This window comes from Anomalospiza imberbis, chromosome 6, assembly GCF_031753505.1.
Source record: "Anomalospiza imberbis isolate Cuckoo-Finch-1a 21T00152 chromosome 6, ASM3175350v1, whole genome shotgun sequence".
Taxonomy (NCBI): domain Eukaryota; kingdom Metazoa; phylum Chordata; class Aves; order Passeriformes; family Viduidae; genus Anomalospiza; species Anomalospiza imberbis.
Window position 1 is genome coordinate 38,178,735 of NC_089686.1, and position 21,474 is coordinate 38,200,208.

General features: G+C 40.5%; 1 protein-coding gene across 2 annotated transcripts in view; it reads left to right on the forward strand.

The window, feature by feature from the left end:
* The first annotated feature begins 2,146 nt into the window (after positions 1–2,146).
* The window catches only part of LOC137475810 (transmembrane protein 263-like), a 198,532-nt gene continuing 179,204 nt past the window's right edge, over positions 2,147–21,474 (forward strand). Inside the window, exons 1-2 of one of the 2 annotated variants that reach the window (XM_068193500.1) lie at positions 2,147–2,346; positions 16,269–16,359. In XM_068193500.1, the coding sequence (XP_068049601.1) occupies positions 2,341–2,346; positions 16,269–16,359 (97 nt within the window). In that variant the 5' untranslated portion in view covers positions 2,147–2,340. Of the gene's footprint in view, positions 2,347–9,055; positions 9,081–16,268; positions 16,360–21,474 lie in introns of those variants that run through there. The other variant, XM_068193502.1, reaches the window with a different exon arrangement.

Sequence of the window (21,474 nt, forward strand, 5' to 3'; positions counted from 1 at the left end):
GTTGCATTTTGAACTTCACTAGAATGGATCATTTAACCTGGATGAAGGAAAAGATATTTTTCTCTTTAACCCTTTATACTTTAGGCAATATTATTTTACTGTTAATCAGTCTATAATTTACATGTTAAATTCAACACAAACTTTATATAATCTTATTTCTACCCACCAAAATATGGATTTGCATTATACAATTAAAATTTTAATATAATTCTACCAATACTATTGACAAGATTATTTCATATAAATTTTATTTGTTTTGAAGGAAGGACTTACATTTTGGCTATATTATTACAGTTAGTTTTATATATCTAATATAGATGCACACAAATATATGTGCAGAAATTAGTGTAGTATTTGAAACCTTTGCTGAATTCACTGTCTTCCACTACTGCTCTTCTGAGAAGATTCACATGCTTGTGAAGTATCTTTATATTTGCATAAGTAATTATAAATTCTGCTATAAGAGTCTGTGCCAGGAAAGGGCTGCAGAATACTTCCTTTAAGAAGTGATGCAGATAATTATGTAAGGCATGGATATGTTGTGAAAAGCACAGGAAATTAATCTTTTTAATTGTCAGCCCATGTGAGGTGAGGGAATTACTTTGTTTGGTGTCTTTCAAGAGTTTCCTTTTTAACTGCAAAATGGAAAGCAGTCTTATGGTACCACTCCAAGGAGGTTCTGCAATTAGAAATGACAGTATGGGACAAACAAAAAATTAACTGTGCACTGAGAGAAGGTATTCCTAGACTTTAAGTGATGTAATTGTTCCTGTTATGGTTTCTGACTGAATAGGGTCCACTGTATTCCTGAATGCCTTAAAAGACATATATGGTGGCTAGGGTACTTCTTCAGAGAAGAAATTGCAACATTTCTTAGTCAAGAAGTTAAAAATGGAACAAAAGCAGGTTTTCCTCTTTTGGATTCAACCACTTGTTGAGTAAGTTATGTTCTCTACATATTAACTCAGCCTCATATGTAGAATAATATTAAATCAGAGAAAAATGAACTCTTAATCACCGTCATTCACTTAATTTTGTTTTCTCTCCTATTTCAGGAATCATTACTACTACTACTTTTTTTCCCACCACTCTTCTTTTTGTTTTGCTTTGTCTGGCTTCCCTCATTGCACCAAACCATCCACTAGCAGAACATGCTTCTATCCATGTGTGTGGTTGTGCTCAGGGATAGTTTTAAAGCAATACATGAGAAATAAAACTTTAGACGCCAAAGATTATGTCCAGATGCTTTTATCTTTGCCACCAGTCGTAAGTCCCTTGCATGAAGCAGCAGCATGGGTGCAGCCCCCATGCCGCGGGCTGGAGCCATGCTCCGTTGGCTGAGGATAGCGGGAGGAGAGGGCTCGGAAGCCCCACGCCCTCCTGGGCACCCAGCTTGTGACTGGGATCCTTGTCCTGCTGGTGAGGGGTCTGGAGGAGCAGCTGAGACACATGGGGATGTTTAGCCCAGAGGAAAGGAGGCTCAGGGTCACCTTTCTCTGCAACTCCCTGACCAGAGGTTGTTGCCAGCTGCGGGTTGGTCCCTTCTCCCAGGTAACAAGTGACAAGATCAGAGAACATAGTCTCAAGCTGCACCAGGAGAGGTTTAGGTTGGACATTAAGAGGAATTTCTTCACAAAAAGGGTGGTTAGACACAGGAATGGATTGACCAGGGACGTGGTGGAGTCACCGTCCTTGGAGTAAAGACTGGATGTGGCATTTAGTGGCATGGCCCAGCTGACATGGGGGTGCTTAGGTTAGACTCAGTGATGTCATAGATCTTTTCCAACCTTATTGATTCTACTTGATTCTGTGAATGCCACCAAGCCTGCAGCGAGGGCAGAGCTCGGAGAACTGGCTCCTCATCTTGGCCAAACACACACTGCTTCCATGTTTGACTTAAGGCAGAGTCAATCATCTTCCTTCGCTGCATTCCCAGCAGTCTACACTGGAAATTGGAAGAGGCCAGCCTGTCCCACAGGTGAAGCACTTCACCTGCCATGCCAGGCAGCGGTGTTGCCTGGCGGGGTGTCTCGGTGCGGGGTGTCTCGGTGCAGGCTGCGCGGAGCCCTGGCTCCCTTGGGAGGTGTCGGCTCCGAGCCCCCCGCTGCCTCACTGCGAGCCCCGAGCCCCCCGCCAACATGGCGCCCCTGACCCCCGCGCTTCCTCTTCCGGCCGGGTTGCCATGGCGCTGCCCCCCGGCCCAGCCTCCCCCCGCCCGCCGGTGTGTGTTTACATCGGGCAGGAGGAGCCGGAGCCCCAGCGCCGGGGGAGACGGGCACGCAGCCGCCGGCCGCCCGCCCTCCCTCCATCCCCGCCGGGCGCTGCTCCGGGAGACGCGGCATGAAGGTGATGCTGGCGGCTGTCTCCGGGGCGGGGGGCTCGGCTGGGCCGCGGCGGCTCCCGGCGGCTGCGGGGGGGCGAGGGGCGGGAGGTGGTGGTGGCCGTGCGCGCTCGTAACCAAGTACACAACTTCCAGAAGCTTCCAACTTCGCGGGGGATGTGGTGTCTCTTCTTGGGTCCGTCTCCCTAGAAAGAATCCCCTCTTCTCCCCGTGAAAACCCGGCTCGTTTCCTGCGGCGCTGAGACGGGAAGGGAGTAGCGTGGGAGCCGGGGGAGGCTGCCTGCCCCCGCCCCCGCTGCCCTTCTAGGCTGGTGTCTCCACGGGGAAACTGCCCTCCTTCGCGGGCACCTTCCCTCATGCACAGCATGTCGTGCGCGGGGTGGCTCCCCGGCGGCCGTGGGGTTCGTGCCTTGCTGCGCGGCCGGCGCTGCTCCGCTGCTCACCTGTGCTGCTGCTCTCGCAGGCCCTTCCCCAAGCCTGGGGGAGATCGTCGCCTTTCTCCGTAGTTTGCCGTGGAAAACTGTTAGAATGGAGAATGTCTAACCTGAGCCGGCTGTTGGTGTGAGTGCTGAGGCTGGCTGGACTATAGAAGTAGTAATATATAGCATTCAGGTGTGAGGTTGTATCTTCTGTTGTGTTGGTTAGGAGTCAGCAATGGTGTTGTATTGCTTTTTCTTTACTTTATGTTGTCTTATGTCTTTAATTTTCAGGTCTATGACTTTTGAAGTGTTTTCTCTCAATAATCAGTCTGAAACTTGAGACACACCAAGCATTCCCTGTCTCCTGAATTTGTCTAGCAGTAAAATAAAAAAATGTATTAGCTAGGTTGTAAGCTTTTTGAGGCAGAAACTGTTTAGGTCTGTACCAATCCCGATGGAGAAATTTGGCTCAGGCCTTCCTCCAAGCCTCTGAGTCAAGTAAGTGTGTGTTAGAAGTTCATCAGCTTGTGCAGGTGCTGGGTTCTGGGAAGTGCTAGTGTGGCAGTCACTGGGCTTAACAATTGTCCCTGGGCACCAGGGGCTCTTCAACATAATATCTGCACAGCTGGTGGGTGAAAGAAAAGGGGCAGCCTCTCCATAAATGCCATAAATATATGTAGAAAGAGTGTGTCCTTCTATGCAGTGTTATGTTTTGTTGTGCATTTGTACAAAGCCTGATAGTAAAATGTGTATTTTTTTCTTTCTCTCTGAGTATTTGTTAGTTCCATTAGTGTAGGATAATAAAAGGTGTGTATTGAGAACACTGATAAACAGGACTATGGCTGTGGGTTATTTGTTGACTTACACTGTAAAACAAAAACCTCAGAGTGCTGTCTGAACAATACATCCAGTTTGAGGTACAAAACTGAAAAGATTTCCTTCGGCTTCTGTTTTATTGCATGCAGAGTAAACAGCTGCTTATTCTTGCTAAGACCATTACTTCTGCTGAATTCCTTTTTTGCCCCACTAGAGTGGGGAAAGCTTATGGCTATTTAAGATGAGCTCATTCAAAATACAGCAAGATGTGAGTGGAATCATGTTCTGACTGCAAGAAAAAATGAGTGTGTTTGGGGGAAAAGTTGTTTGTTTTTAACCAATCATTTTTCAGGTATAAGCACTGTGTAGAGCTTTTCAGTATAAAAGGGTTCACATTTTTTTCTCAGAATGGGTCATTTCTTTCAGTGCACATTTCTTTCCATGTGTGCCACCTTTTGCTGTAGGAGTTGCTTCAAGTTTCTTCTAGGTAAGATCATTGCCGATGCACGATTTAAATTCTTAAGCTGGGGGTGGGGATAATTATCTTTTCATTTAACGAGTGGAATGCATTGAAATGTGCAGTATTTTCACCCCTTTAAAAGGGTGAGGAAAGGAGAAGTGGAGGGAAGGAAGAGATGTCTGTGGGGTGTAAGTTGGATCTGAATCCCTTTTATGGGCCTGCTCGTGAGTAGTTCAGTGTGACTTTAAAACAAGTAAGTTTAAGTTTTTGATCATTGCAGGGAGGACATCAAAACGAAGCTTTTCAAAAGTCATTGCGTCAGTTTCTCCCCTAATTGTTGTTATATCTTGGGAAATACATTTGAGTTTGTTTGTTTCTGGCAGCATTGGTTTTGATGCTGAGCTCATTGATGCTGGTTAGCATGTTGCTGAGAAGGCAGAGCAGTCAAAAGAAAACAGGTTAATGCTAGTCTGTATCAAAATGGTCTGCCTACTTAGGGAAGGGAAGAAGCAGGAAAAGGGAAGTAAATGGTAACATCAGGGGGTGTCCTGCTGTAGAAGTGATCCTTTCAGGATCTGTTACTAATGCTGATTATTGCTGAAGAAACTGAAGCCTGATGTAGTTTATTTTTGAGAAAATCACTTAATAAGTATCCTGTTGAAAAGGTAGAGTGAAGTAAAGTAGTATGGCAAAGCAATGCTTTAAAACTTGGTGTTGAAATTGGACTGGATTCAAGATAGTCTTTATGTGTATTTTATTTCTGTTCCCACGTCTTTTGAGCTGTGTCCATGCTGAAGGATGGTATCTCTGGGCCCTTCCAGGCTATGCAAAGTACAAAACTGGTTAAAGTCCCTTTTACTTCTTTGTAGGACAGGAATGAGAGGCAAGCAGCTCAGATTGTTTCAGGAAGTGGACCTTTTCTGTGTGTAGTGATAAGTGATACCTTTTGAATACGTCAATAAAGTTTGCTTTCCTTCAAGGGCAGATGATCCTGATGGCAAGGAAATACACCTTTTCAGGCTGCATTAGGAGCCTGGGTAATGTGTCTGTCCTGTGGGAAGGGCAGTTCCATTTATTAGGGCAGTGGGGAGATAACCAAATCCCTGCCTGTCTATCACAGTCAGCTGCTAATCACTGTCCCACAACATAGTAGCTTCCCAGTATTCATCTCTTGTGGCTAAATGCTTGATTTCTCAAGTCTTAGGCAGCACTGGAGAAGGTTCTTGTGCCCTTGCTAACAGAACCTCTTCATGCTGTATCTTCAATCTGTGAACGAGTTGAGGCATGAGGACAGTTCCTGGTATGGTTCTGCTGTGGCGACTGCTTCTAACACTGCTGCTGTCACTGGGCTAACCTAAATCCAAAATCAGAGAAAGGAAAGGTATTGAGAGTGGCATATTGAAGTTCTTGTTCATGAAAGCAAGCTCAAGATGTGATTTCGGTGAATTAGCTTTATTGAAAGGATTCTTCAAAGTAGAATGAAAGCTTGTGGTGCTTTGGCACGTGCTCAGTTAAGTTATATAGCTTGGGATATGACAAGTGTCATAAATGTGACGTTTTACTTTGAGAAACTTAAAGCTAAATTTAAGAGAAAGAATGTGAACTTACTGCCTATAGTTCTTTTTCTGACTGCCTATGATAGTGAGTGTTGACAGATAAATTTTAGAGATCAGAATAAGGCAAGATATTTTGAAGATGCAGTATTAAATTTATGGAAAGCTCAAGTAAATATTTTTCTTGCTTGTGTTTACAGACAGCTCTGTTCCTTAAGGATGTTGTGGGTTGTCCTGTCAAAATGATGTATATGTAATCTTTTTTTATTTTTTTTACATGTGTCCGATCCTGTTTAGCAGGCCTCTTTATAGTTGAAATGAAGAGTACTTGGGAAAGGAACAGCTTATAAAAATAAGAGACATGAGTTATTGCTTTCTATGGAGTATATAGTAAGATTTTGTTTTCCTAGCATGTAGTCCTAAATGTGGTCTAGTGTCGCTGTGCCACTCCTTGTGTCCACTCAGGGACTCCCGGCTCGCTCCGGCACAGCAGACGGCGGGGGACACTCTCCCGTGCCTCGGGAGGTCGGGAGGGTGGCTATGGCTTTTGGCCTTGCGGGGTGAGACGCTTGCGATGATGGTGGAAGTAAGGAGTAGACTCCAGTCAGGAGTAAAGTCCAGGTTTATTAAGGAGAGCTCTGAAGAGATCCACAACCCAGGGGAGCCAACCGACCGCAGCCCCTCAACTGGGCTGTGCAGCACAATATAAACGGGGGTGGAAACAGGGGACGAGATCACCCACCCACCAATGGGAATGTTTGGGGCAGTGGAAGGTGGGGAGACAGACACAGGGGGAAGTCAACAGGGGAGGTGGGAAGGAGGGACCCCTGGCCCACGTCCAATCACTCGATGCCCTTTGTGGAAGGTTCTGGATGAGTGGGATGGGGAGTTGAGTGATGGACAAGGCACCAGGGAGGGGACAGGGAAATGATCCAGCAAACTGGGGGGAGATTGACATCAGGGAAGGAGGAGGGGATTGACATACAAGGAAAGGGGTAGTTCAGGGTAAAACCATGGAGGGGGATAAAGAGATGAACCATTACAGAACTGGTACAAAACCATGAAACTTAAAAACACAATACAACAGTGCAGGAATCAGGAGGAGCATGCATGTAAGTGATAGAGTAAAAGGGTACATGGAGTACATATTCTGTAGATAATTTTGATTGAAATATTTGCCTGTGATTGGTCACATCTGTTTTTCTTTATTTCTGAGCTGCCTTACAAACCTTGTAGAGGTTTTCCAATATTTCAGCTGAATTTCAGAGAGGTGGGAAAGGGTTGCATACCTTCGAAGTTCTGGGCAAAGGTATATTCTTACATAGATGGGACAAATAGTAGAGCTCTTAAGTTTCTTCAAAATAATGTTCTGATTGAACTTAGTGGGCATCACAGAAATGGCTTGTGCTGGTAAATCTTAGTCTTAATATGTCCGCAGAGCTGCTCAAGGTCTACTGCAATTCTTGGGCTTTGATTCATTCTAAAACATTTTGGAGGGAGAACCTTTGCACCTCACAGATCTTCAAAGCAGAAGGCAGCAGTTACCAAAAGCTATTGCTTCCTGAATTAAATCTTACTAATGTGTTGCTTGTGTTCATAGTGATCAAGTGTTTTTTCTGTCTGATGGCTGTTTGGTTGCTGAGTGTAGTAACTCTGGTTGGAATCTTGTATGCAGCAAGTTGTGACCTTTCTTACTACTTCTTGGAGTGAGTTTGGGAGAAAAAGAGCTCTCTATGGAGCCTTAAATAAAGGGGGTGTTACTGCTGGCAGTGCTTCTGGCAGTCAAGTTTTGACTGTGCAGGCTAGGTGTGAAATTGCAGGGCTTAACAGTACCAGAAGATGTAGCTTTTGTTCTGTAGAGTTAGTAAATATTTTATCTGAAATGTTTCTTCTTTAAAGCGCTACAGTAAGTGCATAGAATGACAAGCCGTACTGATATTGAAAAGCTCTGATGTGAGTTCAAAACTCATTTGTAAGGAAGGAAATATTTAACTACCTAGCCATCAACAGAATAAATTTAAAAGTTGTGTGATAAATAAATCATAATGCAATCTCCCAGCTAATTAACAAATGCAGAAAATGCATTTTGAAATACTTAATGAAATAAGGACACAGGAATAAGTTCTGTCCTGAATAAAATATTTTATATTTATCCTCAATTTCTAGCATCTAAAATTACTTTTGAAGGTTTTGAAAGAAATTTTTAACTTCAAATGAATTTGCAGGTGTTTTTTTTTAGTTGAATTTTTTAAAAAGGAAATCAAGATTTTTGGCAAGATGACTTGTGTTTCAAACTCTTGCAGTGATGTCTCTTGTGACTGTTTTGGGGAGAATGCTTATATATTTTCAAGCTGTATATATGCTTATGTACTTTGAATTCAAGTCTTATAGTAAAAATTCTGATGTTCTAGCTGTAAAAGCCCTCAAAAATTACTTAAATTTCAGCTCATTAAAGCTAAAACAGTAGTAGTGCACTTTTAAGGAAATAAGTGCATGGAAATTGAATCATATGAAGTCACAGTTATAGAATACTGCTTAATGCATCTTTCCATGAGGTTTTTTTTTTTGTTTCTGTTTTTTATTGTGACCCTACTAAGGATAGTGAAAAGGGTATTACATTATAGATCTCTAGCATGGTTGAGAAAATCTTAATGACCTCTGTCATATATGCCTGTATTATTAGACAAAGGACTTCTCATTTTTCAGACAAATTTCTCATGCTATCTGCAGCTCCCTAGAGTGATACTTCCACCTCTTGTTAGGAAAATGAAGAATATTCTTTCTGTAGAGTGCATTCTCTCATTTCTTTAGGCAGAATAAAACTCTCATTAATCACTAAATCCATCTGTCAAGGACCAAGCCGGAAAAGTACATTTATAGTATGTTATAGTATAGTTACAGTATGTTATAGTATAGTATGTTAGTTATTCTCTTTGGGCCACGTCAGCAGGTGATCAAACGAAATATGATTTGCTTGGTTTGGATTTTGAAAACCACTCTTACATTCTTTCTGTGCTAACATTGATTTAGTAGGTAAAATCCAGATGGAAAATAAATGGTCGATCAAGACAAAATTCAATACAATAATTAATTAAAAATCCAGAACTGTCTGGTCTACCACTGAGCAGACTGTATTGGCTGCTTGTTGTAGAAATGGTGCTATCTACCCCATACAAAACATGAACATGGAAAGTGTAAACCATCAGTTTACTGGCTTGCTGAATGGAGAATAAACTGTGGTGTCATTAGTACTCTTGAAAATTTATTTATGCCAAATAAACCCTAATTTGGATTACTGACAGTACAAAGTTATTTTATTGCTGTAAAAATAGGATTTGACTGTTCTGCTGAGAATAGAACTCAATCTTGCCTTGGCATTTGCAGTATTAAATGTTGCTCTCATTGCCTTTCTCCGCCAGTCCTGTTGTCAAGACAAAATTAAGTGTTAAAATTGTAGCCTCCCTAATGTGTTTGTCCAAACTCAGAAAACAGCAAGTAATCTAAGCAACTTTTCTATTCTTTGTTACAGTGTACTTTGAACAAAATGCTACAATTTTACACTACTGTCCTCAGCACTTCTATTTCTGTACTTTCCTTTAGTGTTCCAGGGGATTTATAACTGCAACTCAAATTCCCCTTGGGCTGAAACCTGGCACAGAAGCTCTCATTATAAGTGAACTTTGTTTTGCAAAATTAAAAGCAAAGCATCCATCAAGAGGCTTTCTTAAACATAGAGGAAAGGAAAAAAAAAATTATAGTTGCAGATCTATGTTATGCCTGCTGCAGGAAAAATCCAACCGACACTGGAAATACCAAAGGTGTGGGTGTGCAATCAATAATGATAGCAGATTCAATGGAATGTTCCTATTGCATTTAGAAAACTTTAAATTAAAGTCTTAATTCCTTAATGTGCTGAAAATTCATTGCTGAAATAAAAGTTGCAGCTACAAACTGCCTAACAAAAGTACAGTGATAGTTTTAAACTTGTTCCCAGTGTCTGAGCATGGTTATTTGAGCAGCAGAGAATAAGGAGATGGTTGGGTAGTTATGTGCTTCAGCTGAAGAGGACCTGTAGGTCCTCAGCTCCCTGGAAAAGGTTGTCATCATGTTGAACTACCTACCCAGTGGCTGGTTAATTTTTATTTTTCTTTAAACAACAGCCCCCTTTTTTTTCTGTAGGAATTGAGACCTTATGTAATTTTGTAAAAAGCAGAAAGGGCATTGTGAGCCACAAGCCATTTTCAGATATGGAAGATGGAACAATTTTATTTGTTTCAACATGAAATATCCAAGATAAGTTATGAGAAACTTTGTAACAGTGACTGGATAGAGAAAAGATCCCAAATTAACAGTGTCATTAATGATGTCATTTTAGGAAAGCCTGATGAAGGTCAGCTTCATTGTTACTGGATCTGACAAGCCCTTTGGCCTCTGCAAACAGTCAGTCATAACATGTATCATCTCTCAGACATTTGGAGAAAGTGAAGTTGGGATGAAAAGAGCTGGGGTTTTGATTTTGTGGTGTTAGGAAGGGGCAAAGTATGCTAATGGGCAGGAAACTGTGGGTTTTAGCCTTGTGGATTTCAAATAAGTATTCTTTAAACCTGATACATAAATAGCCAATGCTTTCACTGGGATACTTTAGCATCCCAAAGCACTAAACAAACTGTTCTGTGTTTGGGGATTACTTCACTTGTTTCTTCACACAGATCCACTGAGACTTATCATTCTTTAGGGGTGCATCTAATCTTTATGATTATCACTTGACATATATTTGATACTCTATAAAAAAGGCCTTGGACCTGTGCTGGGAAGCTTACAAGTGAAATCACAGATGTGGAGGTATGAAGCCTGGGTTGCCATGAATTTTCCTCTGCTTAATTGCTTTATTGGAATTGTGCCTACATAGAATGCCAGGTCTGAAAGTCACTGTTAGGCATGACAGAGGGCATGTGATTTATGGTGGTAGTTGAGGATTTGCCTAGAAAGAAGCAAGTCTGACCTTCTGGGCTCTTGAGGAGAGGCTTTAGGAGGAATGTGGCAGTTTCTTACAATGGAAGAAGTTAGATTCTAGGATCAAGTCCAGAATGTAAATGAATGAAGAATAATGTCAGAAAGGAGAAACTGGAGTAAAGTGTTTAGAAGCAAGAATGGGAATATGAAGGTTTAGATCAGGAAATAAATACCATTTTCACTTGAAAATACACAGGGAAAGTAGTAGCTAAAGCTGTGGATTTTAGAATTATTTCCAAAGTGTAGTCTCCGAACTGAGACAGTAAACTGCTGCTGAATCCATGACTATGACCTTTAGATTCCTCCAGCTTCTGTTCTGAAAGGGGGAAAAGATTACTTATAAGTTTGAGTATAACAGAGAAGAGTATTTACATGATGTATTTCCTTCTGGTTCTGCTTATGGTAGGGGATTAAAAAATTTTTTTTGTCTTTTGTGAGTAGAGTAGGAATGGTGAGAAGGAGCAGAATTATAAGGTATGTGGTTCTCTGAAGGAAATTTGAAATTATTTGTCCCAAACTTGTTCAATTTCAATAATAATTTTTCGCAAGAAATATATATATATATATATATATATATAATTTTAAATTTGATTGCCATCCCTCATACTTGCGCTTCTTGGATTTTGTTTTGGAGCTTTGTATTTTGCTGCTCATTAAGAAAATGAATTCCTGACTCAGTAAGCAGTTAATTGACAGACTTCAGTTTAAGATTATATACCATAATTAATATAATGCTAAGTACAAAAGTAGAGCCTAAAAGGCCTAAAAGTGATGGTGGTGCAGGTAGGATTTTTTGGTTGCTTCAAGATGACTCTTTAGAAAACAGAGCCATATTGGGGCATTTGCAATGGCAGTCTCATGTTGGTATTGACTTAGGAGCAAAATGAGCTGACGCTGATCACTTGGTGTTGGGATTGCTTCTGTACTGTGTGAGTGTTTTGAGTACTTTGAGACTGAGGTAGTATGGCTCTTTTTGTGATTGAGCATGCTGGTATCACTTGTTAGTACAAATGGGATGATAAATGGAGCTCTTGGTTTCAGTGTCATAAACATAACTCTGTACCTTGTGGAAAATGCTGGCCGTGACTGGATAGAACTTTCTGTCATGCATGCATTTACTACAGCACTTGTAAAATGCACAGCCTTTAAATATATTGAAAATCCGAGCATATAGCTGAGGTTCTGGTCAGAATTACTCTCAAAATATTGCGTCCTGTGGAAGAGCATGAGGTATACTCTGAAATGCTTGTATGCAATTTGTCACACTTGTTTAGTTCAGTACCGGCAGCCCTCTCTATCCATAAACACAAAGCCTTCTATGAAACTCATTATAAATCCACAAACACTAATTTGCCAGGTCACAGCAGTCCATAGCATTTGTGTTAAACCACATTGTAAGGTCATGCAGTGTGATCAGGACAGGGGATTGTATGTTTCTCAGTTTCTGTGAGAATTCCTATAGAAATCCTATAGCTCTTGATCTTTATAATTTGCTGAATTCATACAAAGCTTTTCAGTTTCCTTAACAGTTCATTGAAACTGTTGGCAGGGACAGAGTGAGCTACCTTGAAATCTCACATCTGTAACTTCATCTTGGAAGGGTGGGTGTTATCTCTGCTTGAGTTTACTTGTTCTTGTTCATCTTGGAGATTGTGTTAAAATATGACAGAAAAATTGCCACTAAGTCTTAATGGTGCTCATAGTAAAGTACTCATCAAGGAATTGTATGAAGTGCTTGCTTGTCCCTGCTTGAGGGCAGGGACTGTCTTTGAAGAGCTAAGAGGTTTTTCTTAGTTATATGTTCTTAGGCTTTGTGCCATAACCTAACTTTCTGTTATAATACCTATTTAAGTTTGTGCTTCTCTAGTGGTTCTAGTGAGGAATGGAAACTCATTCCCCCTTTAAGAGGCTATACAAACCCTAAATAATTGAAAGAATATTGTACAGTAATATCTGCTGATGTTTCTGAACTGTTGATACACCTTCCTGCATCCCAGATGCTCCTGAGGGAGTGTCAAAGCAGAAGCAATCTGTGTATATTCCTTCTGCCACCACTGCAGCTCCAGAGGATTATTATTGAACCTGCAAGCCAATAACTTACAAAGCTGTGTGCATCCCATTCCCCTACTTGTCTGTCATGGATCCTTAAGAATGAAAAAAAGATGTAACTGATGCTGTATTCTTGAAATGATAGTGTAAAAAGAAAGGTTGAGGCAAAGTTGTTGGACTCAACCTTATTATACAAACCTTCTCAGAAGATAATTTCCTGGATTTTTTTGATTGCTGTAGATGACTGTGCTGCCAGAACTGTAGATATGGTAAATGTTCATTACCAAGCTTGCGGCAGGTCCAGTGAATTGAACTCTGTAGACGTAACTAAAAAAGCAATGGACATGCTAACACAAGGAAAAAATGCTATTGTAAAGAGACTTTGTATTCTTGTTAATGGCACCTGTCAGTGAGCCTTAAATATTACTTCTGGATATGTATATGAGAACCTAGAATTTCATCTACTGTTAACTGTTGCACATTTTCATTAGTGAATCTCAGTGCCATGCACACTTACTCACTGGCCTCAGTCACTAGACAGACATGCTGAAGTCTGATACAGTGATGTTTACAAGACTACTTTTAGAATCTCCCTGTATATAGGTGAATATATATTGTGATAAGATATCAGTGAGCTAAGAACTGGATTTATTCTGTAGAAAGCATTTTGAACTTTATTTTAGGAACTAGGAAATCTCAAGATTGCCAAGTTTCTTGCAAAACAAAATTCTTGAAAAACTTAAAATTGGGGATTACTTGACATGTCCATGCTTCAGTTTAGACTGTTTTATTTTTAACATGAAATTGAGAAAAAAAATTGTAAATACTTTTTTGGGGGGGAAGAATTCTCAAAGCCATACAAGAAATGTATGCCAAATACAGTTAAAATATGATGTGTTATGGTTAAATGGTTTTGCGTAGTGGAAAAAAAATCCACAAAAATTCTGGTCATTTCTGTTAGACATTCAGCGTGTTCTGTAGAAGCAGTAGTCTTGGACTGAGCATTTTTCTTCTGTAGTATTCCAGTAGCAGGTGTTAAAAGTTTTGAATTGGAGGGAAATAGGTGATGGCAAACAGTTGCTCAGCCATGGACTTCACGGTGGTCTGTAATGGGCTCTGTTTTTTTCACAGCTGGATTTGTTAATGCTAGCTTAGGTACAAGGCTGACCTTCAACTAAGAGAAATCTTTGTTTTCGAGTAAGTGTTGTCAGTGATAGCCACCATACTGGAGCATTGTATTGTTCATGAACACCAAGCAGTAAGCAGTTAATAAATGAGGAAGAAAAAACTGTGATGCCACCAAATCACTTTTGGTAGCATTTTGCATCCTCTTTGTATTTATGTGGATGACAACAACTGTAACCCAAAGGAGCACCACTTATCATAGGCTGTTATTGAGAGAAGCTACTGAGCAGGTTTGTCTCATAGGAAATTGAGAATACTGGCTATTTTGAAGAAGGAAAGATAAGGCTTTTCTTGCTGGCTTTTCCATAGTCCCTGGAAGTTGGATTGTTTCCTTGAGCAGCATATAGCTAGTATGTGCAGATGGCTCTTACTTGTTTTAAGAAATTAAATTAGTTTTACGGTTGTGAATCAGAAAGTACAGGCACAGGATTTGCATTCAAGACCCCTTCTAGTTTAGGAGTTCCATAGTTGTGGTTCAGAATGCTTCCAAGGCACATATTGGTGCCTCATATCTTACATGTTTTATATTAAAAATAAATCTTCAATCTGGTATAGTACTGTAGCCTCATCTTCCCTTTTTCTTTTCTCTCTGTGGCACTGATGGGTAGGAAGGAAGTGTAAATTCATATATTGCCAGTTGATGTAGAAACTTAAATACATACTTTATATTCAATTTGTTGCTCTTACCCAGAATTCTTTACATGTTCTTAAAACCTACACCACATTATTTAATTGAAGTGAGGAGATGGTTAGATCTTGATGTTGATTACTGACTCCTGGGTTGTTGGTTTTTGTGGTTTTGTTTTTTTTTGGTTGGTTTTTTTTTTTTTTTTTTTTTGGTTTGTTTTTTTTTTAATTGGACTAAGGCAACTTACTACTTTCCCATCTGTACCATGTGGTAAGCACTTTTTTCCCTTTCTCTGATAGCTACCACAAGGCATGACCTAATGTCCGAACTCTTCACTGACCAAAGCTGGGCAATGTTGATACTGGGTGTTTTTAAGTGAGGAGAAATAGGTAAATAGCCTAGGTGGATGGCAGAAATCCAGGTTGTGACCCTGGCACCATCACAGCAGACCTATACACTTCACCTGGACAGTTTCCCTTTTTCCCTGCTGTAAAACATCTGAAAAGCATGGTGGTATTTATTGTTTTCATGTCCATTTTTTGAAAAAAAAAAGGGGAATGGATGAAAATGTGAGCTACTTGTGCGAAGGATGGAATTTGAAAAGTGTGTTACTCTTCATAATTGAGGAAAGAGAGAAAGTAGCCAATGCTGCTGAGGGTAACCTCTCAGTCACAGGGTTTGGAAAGGATGAAACTAAATACTGCAGCTTTAGGGCCATGAGCCCCTTTTCTTCCCGAGTTCAAATAATAACATTTTGCAATCTGTTGATGTACCAGCTGTATTTCTGTAACATTCCAGCTGTGTATGTTAGTACACATTTTCAGATAGTTCAGACTACAAACCCAGTCATGTTTTCAAAGTGCACAAAAGCTTCATTTCCTAATGACTGCTAAGTTTGTCATTTTACTCTTCACTGTACTAACATTGCAAAGAAAATTAGGGATTTTTTTAAGGGAGCCTTCTAGCTATGCCTAGTGTTTACTCTTCTGTAACTTACAAAAAAGGTAAGTTGGGTGGAAGAAGATGTTGATTTTTTTTTTTCTCCTGTAATAGTTTAAAACTGAAAAAGCAACTACACTTTTATACCTCCACATGTCGTGAAAATATTGTGTGTGTAAATTGAGTTCAGCTGCAAATCTTTTAACTCTGCTCATGTTCTTCCAGCAGTAACATTGCAGGCTCTTTACAGGATCAAGAAGGCTGGAACATGGAAATGCAAAACCTGGAAGAGTAGTCCAGTAGTTTTTCAGGAATGATTAATTTGGCATATTACACTTGGAGGCACAAATGGATGTATTGGGCTTGTAGGGGAAAACTCCATGGTCAATGGACCTGCTTAGGTTAGACGATCGTAAACGAGTTTGCTTTGTTTTCCTTTGAAAAAAGTGACATTTCAGAATCTAGTCTTGATAAGGCAAAGATAAGGTTTTTTCCTGAAAATTCCAGTTGATGGTGGATCTGCTGCTACCCTTGATAATTAAAAATTTTAATATGTTACTGCATTATGTGTTTTGGAAATAGTAACTTAGAAATTGTGTTTCATTGTTCATTTTCTGCTTTTCAGTCAATTAAGAAATTAAGACCCTTGTAATTTTGCTCTTTGCTTTTATTTTTTTTTTTTTTTTTTACTTTCCCCTTTCTGTAATTTGACTGCAAACAAATCTCCCAGCTCTTTCTTTCTCATCAGCTAAAGTGAGCGCCTTGTGTCCTTACTGTCTGGTGTATTCTCTAATCCTGTAACCATTTTTGTGGTTCCTGTCTGAACTTTCTGCAATTTACCTCCTCTTGCTATTCTGTTCTGCAGGGCCCTAGCTTAGAAACACAGATGGTGGGTGATGAAACTGAGACTGCAAGTGAAGAATTGCCTCCTCATCTGCGGGAAGAGCCTCCCGAAGGTACAGTGTTGGCATTCAATATAAGCTCTTTGCAATCAATTGAAGAAAATGTTCTGGCCAATAAGTCTGATTTATCTGTCTGACTTGAACCTGTATTTGCCTGTTTTCTGAGAGGGTTAAAGCTTTGTCAGAGCTGACAGTTTAGCCAACCTCCCAGCCAGAGGTCTAGCCAGCCCCTAAGCCTTCTTTTGCATTCAAAGGAAGGGTTTACCCACTGAGGTGCAGACACAGTTCTGCATTCTCTTTAACAATATGGCTTCTGATTAAAATTGTCCTGCTTGTTCATCCTGTCTTCAGGCTTATGAATAAAATGCTTCCTCTACTGCCTTGTTTGTGATGTTTTGAGTCTTCATTAGGGGAGCCTTCCTAAGCAGTCCCCTTTTCTCTCTTTACCTCTCTCTGCAGCATACTGCTATTGAAATTGTCCCCAGCAGAGACTTGTCAAAGTTAGGTATTCTAGTGATTTTGTTTCTTTTCACTGTCTCTCTTGGAAGCCAGTTTAGCCATCTGAGTAGGAGGCAATGAGATGCTGTCCATCAGCAGGAGGCACAGAGATGCCGATTTTAATTAAAAACCTTGTTTGCAATGACATGCCCTGGATTTATGCAGGGAACAGATTTTTTCCCACTGTGCAAAAGTCACAGACATTGTATACATGCAGCAAAATAGGTGCTGCTTTCTTTTGAATAGAAGCTGCTAGCATTGCTGCAAGTGATAATACATCCTGAGCTTTGTCTTCAGTTCACTGGCTTCTAAAACACAATCACTCATAATAACTGTGGATGGCTTAAACAACCCAGAGAGCGCTGAGATCCTTATTAGCAACTTACTGTTAAAATACCATGACATGTCTCTGGGAAACATAAATGTGTTTTATATTTTTCCTTTAAGAGAAAAAGATGCTGATACAGCATTTATACTGACAGCCATTCTTAAAGGGAATATGAACCAAGTGGATGGTTTTAGGGAGTTGCTGCTCCCATCCCTTCTTGTTGAGCATTCTGTTAAAGTTTTCTTATTAAGTTGTAATTTCTTGTTCTGCCATTTCATATACTTTGTGTTGATAATTACAGTATATAGAGGTAAGTGAAAGGTAGGTTTCTTTTGCAACTCGTATTAAGCCAGAAACAAATAAATGTGGAGGATGTTGTGATTATTCTACGAATACATAGAGGATATAATATGAATATTCCCTTCCCCTCCTTACTTTGTAAGAAATGCCTAGTCAGCATGTAATGACAGTTCATTGAAGTAAGAATTCCGGTCACTAGCTGAAGCTGATGATTATATGAGTCTGGAGACTATATCCTGGAATGTAAAACCCATCTTGTCGCATCAGTTTATCAGGAATAGGCTTAGATTTTGGACTATGGCTTTGACTTGTATAATCAAAAGAGGTTTTTTCAATGTGTTTTTGCAAACTAACTTTTTTAAATGAAAGTAAGTTGTTCTGCCTGCAACCCTGGCTGGTTTGAATGACAGTGAATTATGTCGGTGTTAATATTCTACTTCTGTGACTTATTGGATGGTCTGGGAGAAGTATGTGGTCTGGATATACCCACTTTATTGGTATGAGGAAAAAGAACTGTAGCAGTTGAGCTGATTTGATTAAGCAGTGATACAGTAGATAAAGTCTGAGCTCAGTATGTACCTTTTGAATTTACAATGACCTCAAGAGTAACAAAATAGGAGGGACGTTGAGAGCACAACTGAAACTAGAGTCTGCTTGGGAGAAGAAGTGGAAAATTTGTCCTGAAGGAGAGCAATCAGGATTATGGTGAATTTATAGCTGACTTTGGATATTCGTCGAGTTGAGTAACAGAAGTGTTCTTTAGAAGCTGCTGTCTACCAACACAGACCTACCAGAATTATTATAAAGACAGTATAGTTGCAGGAATCATTGCAAATACCTCATGAAAGAAAAAGAGCTCTGAAGTTCTTTGACTTAAATACCATTCCTAGTACTATCTTATCTTTGCTGCACTTCAAATTTCTTGTTTCTTCTGACAGCACTTTCCTAGTTAAATCAGATGCTTTTCAATACATAAAACAATGTTGTTGTGACTACTGCAGTCTTATTTTCTGGGATCTGTGAATTGGAGACCGTGTCTGCTTGCCTTCTGGTAATGAGTGCATAAGGGAGGGAAGGCTCTCCAGAGTCTCTCTGTCTAGCACTAAACCATTATTTCCACAGATTGCATCATAGTAACTTCATTTCTTGCACAGCATATCTACTGCCCTTCTGAAAGGAGGGGAATTGGAAGCACTGTTCTATGTACATATGGCAATAAAATAAAAGTTTGCCCTTTGAGGAGTGTCATATTTCTAAACAGTGCTGCCCAACGGCCTTCTACAAATAATGGGACAATTTTACATGTCCATCATGTGCATGACTAAATGGAATAGGTGTATATGTGGGTAACAACTGGTACGGAATAGCAAACATTGGTTCCAAGTGCAGCGTGGCAGTCTGGCAGCGTGTGAGGCAAGAGAAATGCCAAGACACAGGCTGCTATCTGTGTGTAACCTGAATCTGATTGTTTTATCGGCTGTTAAATTTAACTTTTTTTGTATTTAACTAAGTCAACAGAGTAAATGAGTTAAAAGTACAGCTCCTGCGGGATCCCGTGCATGGTATTGGACACCGCCGGGCTTTTTGCTCGCTGCCGAGGCTGCGTTCTCCGGGCGGCGCTGGCCGCGCGGGGGCGCTGCAGGCCCGGCCAAGCCGCGCCCGGGCCAGGCCGCGTTCCGGCAGCGCCCGGCAGCAGGAGGAATTCCTGTGCCTGACGCTATGAACTCCTCTCCCCTGAGCGGCTGTGCTGTCACAAGGGAAGCTCCTACACTCTGCCGCGAGAAGGCTGTTCATGCCCTGACGATACTTTACTTCTTGACATCGTGATCCATCTGCCAAATTCACGGGGTTTTTTAATTCTCCCTTCGTATTTAGCATCTCTGTGATCCTTGTGACATACTTTTTTTATCCCCTCATTTGAAAGGCAGGCACAGGGGAGCAGTAGCAATTAGCATCTGGAGTGCTGGTGTGTTTAGCACTTCACAGAGCAGGCTGTGTAGGGCAGGTTTACCATCAGCAGCTAGTGAAGGGCAGGGGGCTCTGCGGAGGAGCACACTGCTGTAAATGATATCAACTGCTTCCTTCTTTGCAAGAAATTCAGCGTGGCTTATCTGTGCTGCCACACGTCTGAGCTGCTTTCATGTAGATTTTGTGTGATCTTGAATGTTAAATCGAAGTGTGATTGCAGTGAGAGAACTAGATTTAGTTACTCAAGTACAGCAACACCTTGCTGTATCTGTTGCTTCTTTATTCTCCACTTCAGAGTTCTGTCGCTGATCATTTAATACAGTCCAGTGTTAATTGATATGATCACTTCACTTTTCTGTCCTTTTCCATTGAATTAATCAAGAAAAGTGATAGCAATGAAATCTGATGGTGATTAAAACTTCTGTGATGTTCTCCATTAGGAAATATCAGCACCTTCTTTGCTGCATACATCTCCCACTTATTGCAGTATTTTTTGTGGGAGAAGTAGCTTTACTCTGTCAAACTGCTAAAAACTATGCCTTTCAGGAGTGTCTACTTTGTTATACTAGGGCATGGCTGTAGTTTGCTTTGGCCATGCATTACCAAGTAGCACTGCATATACTAAAGCTCATTTCAAGGTGGCATGGTCTAGTTGCAAAGCTATGCCTCTGGTTAACAATGACAGTCCCTCTTGGGAGTTTATAAACCATTGCTTTCTTCCATGGCCTTTAAGTACTTAGCATGGAGATTTTATCAGCCAAACTACTATGATCAGTTTGGCAATAAGCCTGAGTCTTGTATCTGAACCATCTGCTACCTCTTCTGTAGTTTTCAGACCTAGCAGAGATGTTCCTTCTTTGTTGCAGACAGATTGGGCCCTGTGGAGTAAAGTTTTATTAAAAGCAATGGGTCTTAGCAGCTCTGCAGTATATAACAGATCTCAGGAAATTTCCTTTCCAAATAACTGTGGTGTTCTTAATTCAAATTGTTTTACACTTGCTGTGGGTAAAGAATACACAGAGATAGTTACTGTAAATCAGATGATTTGCAGGAGTTTAGAACATAGTATCTTGTGTGAGCCTTATAATCTGCCTCCATGGAGACATGTAGCCTTTGCTGTTTTATATCTTCTGCAGGATAAACCTATATTGCATGCTTCTGTAGGAAGCTTTAGGACTCCTTATCCACAGTTTGAGAACCTCCAATCCAAAGAATCTGGGAGTTTTGTGGATTGCTCATTCAGGATTGAGTTTTGATACCAGCATTTTACCTAGATCTGTATGGATCTAACTAAAATCAAGTAGAGTTGTGTTTCAGTTAAGGTACTACCATCCAGTTGAAATGTCTGAAATTAATTAGACTGTTAACTTCATGTTGGTATATTCACTTATAAGAACATGACAGTTTATTGAAGCCAGCAGATGCCAGAGGAACATGCCTTTTCAGGCATCTCATCTGTGATGAGACCTTCAGTTGAAGTCTATGATACAGGTGTTTAATTTCAAAAAGGTATATGCCTATAAACAGATCCAGTTTTAATGAATGGGTGTCACTTTTCCAATTACTGTTGGGCCAAATGTCTGCTGCAGCAATTACCATACCAAGATTTAAATGATGCAAACTTTATCTTCACTGTTTTGCATTTTCTTACTGTAAGTAATGTTTAGTATGTCTGTCTCCCAACTGCCTATATCCAAAGAACCTCAAAGAAATGAGCTTGGAAAACAATGCCATTAATAGAAGTTCAATTTCCTTTCAGGATCGAGCTTTCTGCTAAATTTTGTTGCCTTTTCTCGTGTAAAGAAACTTATCAAAGTTGCCTGTGGCACTTAGTGTCATATACTACATACTTAGGTAAGTATGAGTGTAAGTAGTCTACCAGGCCAGTATCTTGAAGTTCTGTGAAGCTGGCAGATGCAAAGCTGTGGTATCTGCTAAGCCCTCCTCTACTTTCCCGAGTCAAACCACTCTCTTCTATGTGCTACCTCATAAGGTCCCACAGTCAAATCCTTCTACAGAAGACCTCTTTAAATGATCTGCTTTTTTTTGTCTAATTGCCAGTCAGCCTGGATTGA